The sequence below is a fragment of the Parus major genome, chromosome 2, assembly GCF_001522545.3.
Source record: "Parus major isolate Abel chromosome 2, Parus_major1.1, whole genome shotgun sequence".
Taxonomy (NCBI): domain Eukaryota; kingdom Metazoa; phylum Chordata; class Aves; order Passeriformes; family Paridae; genus Parus; species Parus major.
In genome coordinates, this window is record NC_031769.1 from 2204364 (window position 1) to 2209480 (window position 5117).

The 5117-nt window shown below is 43.7% G+C and overlaps 1 protein-coding gene across 1 annotated transcript in view; it reads left to right on the forward strand.

The window, feature by feature from the left end:
• Nucleotides 1-5117, forward strand: part of OBSCN (obscurin, cytoskeletal calmodulin and titin-interacting RhoGEF) — a 165755-nt gene that overhangs the window by 18689 nt on the left and 141949 nt on the right. The window contains exons 7-9 of the mRNA XM_033512198.1: nucleotides 548-820; nucleotides 3927-4202; nucleotides 5041-5113. Of these exons, the coding sequence (XP_033368089.1) occupies nucleotides 548-820; nucleotides 3927-4202; nucleotides 5041-5113 (622 nt within the window). The remainder of the gene's footprint in view (nucleotides 1-547; nucleotides 821-3926; nucleotides 4203-5040; nucleotides 5114-5117) is intronic.

Below are 5117 nucleotides of genomic sequence, written 5' to 3' on the forward strand. Positions count from 1 at the left end.
TGGATATTGGTGTGGGTTTGATCTTTAGCTTTGAGGCAATTGGTGACTCAATTATTTCACTCCATGTTAATATGATGCCAGATTTATTGTTTATTTTCTATGCTCCAGTTAATTTCCAGGAATAAATTTATTTTCATTTTGGTCCTATGAGATATCCATACAGATTATTAGTTTTATGTAATTTAAATTATCTAGGTTATATTTTAACCTCTTCTAGAGTCAATTTATTTGCCAGCTGATTACAATATAATGATTAAATAACCTTCCTGGCTTTACCTCCAGTTTATTTCTTTCTTCACATCTCTTTAACATGTTATTTTAAAGCTCTGTATCCTGGGGCTTCTTCTTCTTGACTCAGCCTCTTGTGCTGTCTATGTTCTCTATTTTTTGGACACGGGATAATAAGGAATATGGTTGGAAATTTGTCTCCTTCTGCTTTGGAATCTATCAATTAGATCCATAATTAAATAAATAGATTTGGTGTTATGATAAGTGAATACTTAATGTAGATGTCAATGTACATTTTTATTGTCTGTATTTTTTTCAGCACCTGCAAACTTCGTAAACAAAGAGAAAACTGGAGGAGTTGTCAAGGCCATCGCTGGGAAACAGGCTGAGTTTGTGTCTGAGACCTCCGAGGCCAACATCATGGTGAAGTGGTACAAAAATGGGAAGGAAATCACAGCCAGCAAGAAATTCACCATGGAAGACAAAGGAAAAGTGCACAAGCTTGTGGCTTCGTCTGTGACAAAAGAAGATGAAGGAACTTACACCTGCAAAATAGGGGATGACACCCTTACATTTGATTTAAAAGTCTCAGGTAAGTTTGTACTGCAAGTGTGAGATCAGAGTCTGTGTGAGAAATGCAGCATTTTGTTCTTTAGACTCATCCTACCTCATAAATTGACAGATGTTTTGGGCCAGGGTTGCAAAACACTTTCAGAAATTCTGACCCTTGTTGTGATCCTGGTGCAAACCCAGAGTATGGGCAAATAATAGAACAATGTTGTGATTTATTTGAGCCAGCTCAAGCTTTTTCTAGGGCTGGAGCACAACCCAAAAGTGATGATGTCTGAACAGCTGGCAGCCACATCTGGCATTCTTTTAGTTCAGGGTGTGCATCATATAAGGACTACCTCAGCCAGGGGTTCAGAGTCTTTCTGTGAGAGCCATGTGCCCTCCTTTGACAAGTTTAATTCCTGTTTAATTAAACATCTCCTGCTATTCCCAAAGGACACTGTGATCTCAGGGATCACTCCCTGTGCTACTGTGAGCGACTCCATCAGTCTGTGTCACGTGCCCATCACACAAAGCACGTGGTTGTCAGGTCAAGCCCAGAAGAGAAATGCTTGTCACCACTGCATTCCAGCCCAGGATGGAGCCAGAGTATAAAATGACACAAGAATTCATCTGTGAAACTCAATATCTGTGAAATTCAGCTGATTCGACTTGCATGGTTGTGGGAACTTTTCTTCTAAATGGGGTTTTCTGGCTTGTGCCTGGAGACTAACTTTTAACCTGCTCCTAAATTTAAGATTGAAAGCTTAAAATCCTTAAAATCCCCTGAAATCATCTCCTGACATGTCTCCAGTACAGTGCAATTCAAGAGAAGTCACCACTGAGTGCTTGTGACCTGTAACAGAATATCCAGGTTACGGTGATGCTGTCCATGAGCTAGCTAAAGACTCAGCAAAGATGATTAATTTTGGAGAGCACTTGTCTTGAGGGATTGCTGCAGGATTTAGTGAGCTGGAGGGAGTACTTCCAGCTTCCAGCTGGTGTTTGCTCAGGTATTCACTCTGCATCTCACCTCCAGCTCTCTTCTGAGAATCCAACATTATGCAGTTTCTCTTAGGGTTAATTTCTAGTGTAATTTCTAGTCCCTGACTTTACCCATTGAAAAATTGTTCTGAAAGAGCCAACCAGGTTCTGCCCAAACTGACCCCTCAAAAGGCAATTTGTGCAATCTGATTTAGAGTGTCTGATTAGAGGTGTCTAGGACAGATTTTAGAAGTCTTCTGGTTGTGCCTTTTTCTGAGTGTGAGGTACAGAGGAAGCCTGCAGGATGGCCTGAGCTGGGTATGAACTTTTTGCTGACCATGGGCAGGTTTGTGAATCTCACCTGTAACTCCTGAGACAAAACATCACATGGCTCAGGAAATGAAAACTGCTGTCTGCTAAATCCTGGAATCACAGAAAGTTTGGGTTGGGACCTTAAAACCCCTCCAGTTCCACCCCCGCCATGGCAGGGACACCTTCCACCACCCCAAGCTGCTCCAAGCCCTGTCCAGCCTGGCCTTGGACACTTCCAGGGATCCAGGGGCAGCCCCAGCTGCTCTGGGCACCCTGTGCCAGGGCCTCCCACCCTCACAGGGAAGGATTTATTCCTAATATCCCATCTAACCCTGCCCTCTGGAATTTGAAGCCATTATCCCTTGTCCCATCCCCACAAAACTTTTGCTGAACAAGGATTGAGTTACAACCTGTTAGCAACACCTTAGCTGGGGCAGCTTCCTCCTTGTTTCATGTGTCACCATAAAAATTTTCCAGAGTGCTGAGAAGCTGCCCTGCACCCTCAGGGGGTGGTCTCAGGGCAGGGAATCAATCTGCCTTGAAGGTAATAAGACACCCCAAAAACCCTGAACAGCAGGATTCTGGATGGACCACCCTGCTTTGGTCAGCTAATTGTTGAAGAATATGTCAGTCCTAATGAATGCAAATTTTAATTAAATGCTTGCCTGGCATGGTGATTATCCTTGGGGTACTCAGTGACTGAAAGCAACAGTTGCTGCTAGAAGAAATGCAATCCTGAGCTGAGGCTGGCTTGAAGTGACAGCCCTCATCCTACACTTCAGGCCAGGGCTGCCCTGATGGAAGGAAAGCTCTGAAATACCTGATATGCCCATCAAATATTGCTCCTTGGCTTAGGGACAGGGTGTGTTGAGGAGGTTTGCTCACATTTTACACCAAGGTCTCTGCCTTCACTTCATTGCCTTCACTTTTACCTTTACAAAGACACTTACAAGGAGTGTTAGTTGATTAAAATGTTGTATTATTGCTGCTTACATGGCAAATCCCCTGTGTTAATTGATTAAAATGTTGTATTATTGCTGCCTACACGGCAAATCCTCTGTGTTAATTGATTAAAATGTTGTATTATTGCTGCCTACATGGCAAATCCCCCGTGTTTGCACAGCCCATACCTGTGCTCAGGGTTTGAGCTGAACTATCCACGCAGGAACCTCAGCTGAGCTGTTTGAGCGGTTCTGAGTTCTCTCCTGGGAGGATCAATTTCAGCCAAAAGAGATGAGAATATTGACTCCTATATTCATAGAATTATGGAATGATTTGGGTTGGAAAGGGCCCTAAAAACCATCTCCTTTCAACTCCTTGCCATGGGCAGGGATGGCTTCCACTGGACCAGGTTGCTTAGAGCTTTCTCCTAACTTTTGGAGAATATTTTATCCATGAGATTCTCCCATGGAAAGGAATTAACCCAATAGGACTGATACTATGAACAATGAGCTGCAGGAATGGGCTCAGAAACATTTAAAAGAGGGTCCTCATCACTTCTAAGTACATTTTATGAGACTTCCCAGGTGTTTTCAAAGCTGTTTCTGTACTCAGACATCAACAGGCATCCCCCAGAGCTTGCTTTACATCAGAATCAAGGAGTGGTAAATGAAGTGTGCGCAACTTGAGGGCGTCTCAGCTTGATTTGAAAGATCCAGGAGGATGTAGGGCAGATGAAGGGGATTTCACTGTAATTGAGAGCAATTATCTGAAGATCAGAGGGGTTTGCACCATCTGTCAGAGTGGCATAAACTGTGTGTGATAATGGAATAACGATCGATAATCGCTGTATCCTAACTTTGTGCAGATAAACCAGCAGCAAGGCATAAATTGTTTTCTCTTTTCCGCTCCAGATGAAGCTGTTACTTTTGTCAACAAGCCCAAAACGACTCCAGAAGTATCAGTCAGTCCTTCTGAAAGCCTGGAGCTGGTGTGTGAGGTGTCAGCTGCGGGCGGGGCCGTGGTGTGGAGGAAGGATCAGACTGAGGTGAAGCAGGACCAGAGGACAACAATCGTCTGCCAGGGGACACAACGCAAGCTCATCATCAAGAAGGTGACACAGCAAGACCAAGGCAGCTACACCTGTGAAACCAAGGACGACAGAACAACATTCCAAGTCAAAGTCAGAGGTGAGAAAATGCCAGGAATACCAAAGGTAAAGGAGAATTCAGTGTTGAGGATCATCTCACAGTGTGCCCGGGGTGAAAGATCTCAGCCATCGTAGTCAATTTTTTGGGGCAGCTTTCATAACAAGATTTTATACACATGGTTCTGCATCCATGACTGGTTGTGACCATAAAAAAAAAAGGATAGGAAAGGATCAAAATTCCCTCTCCTCTCACAATTAACTGGTGTGTCCACATTAAAACTCCCATAGGAATATAGTGTGAGGCTGTAGCAGAGGGATGGATAAAGGAGAAGGTGTTTGAAGAGCTCTGATTAGATCCCACCCCTTAAACTTTGGATGGGGCTTGGAGCAACATGGTCTAGTGGAAGGTGTCCCTGTCCATGGCAGGTGGGTTGGAGTGGGATGATCTTTATGGTCCCTTCCAACAAACCATTCCATGATTGGATGGAGAACAATGGAATTGTCCCAAATAGGCAAAAACATAGCAATGGTTCCTGGACATGAGGATACAGGTTCTGTTCCCTTCTGATTCACTGGAATCTTGGAGAGATATTGGGAGAGAAAAAGAGAGGAGAGGGGGTTCAGACAATGCAAGCTGGTGCTCCAAGTCCTACATTTAAATCTGTCCTAAAACTGTGAGTTTTTAACATTACCTCAGAATTCCCATAAAATTCCCATTCTTATTCACCTCTTAGCAAAACAGAGATGAAGGTGCTTTCTTGCACTAATGGCCCATCATGCCCTGTTAGGGCAAGTACAGTGAAATAGGAGAAACTTGATTAAAAAACAGAGAAAAGGACTGCAAAAAGCTGTGTGTGACTTTTGGGGTTTCCTTACAGAGACAGAGGCTGTGTTTACAAACAAGGAGAAGGTGCAGAAAGAGGTGAAAGCTGCTCTGTCAGAAAATGCCACGCTG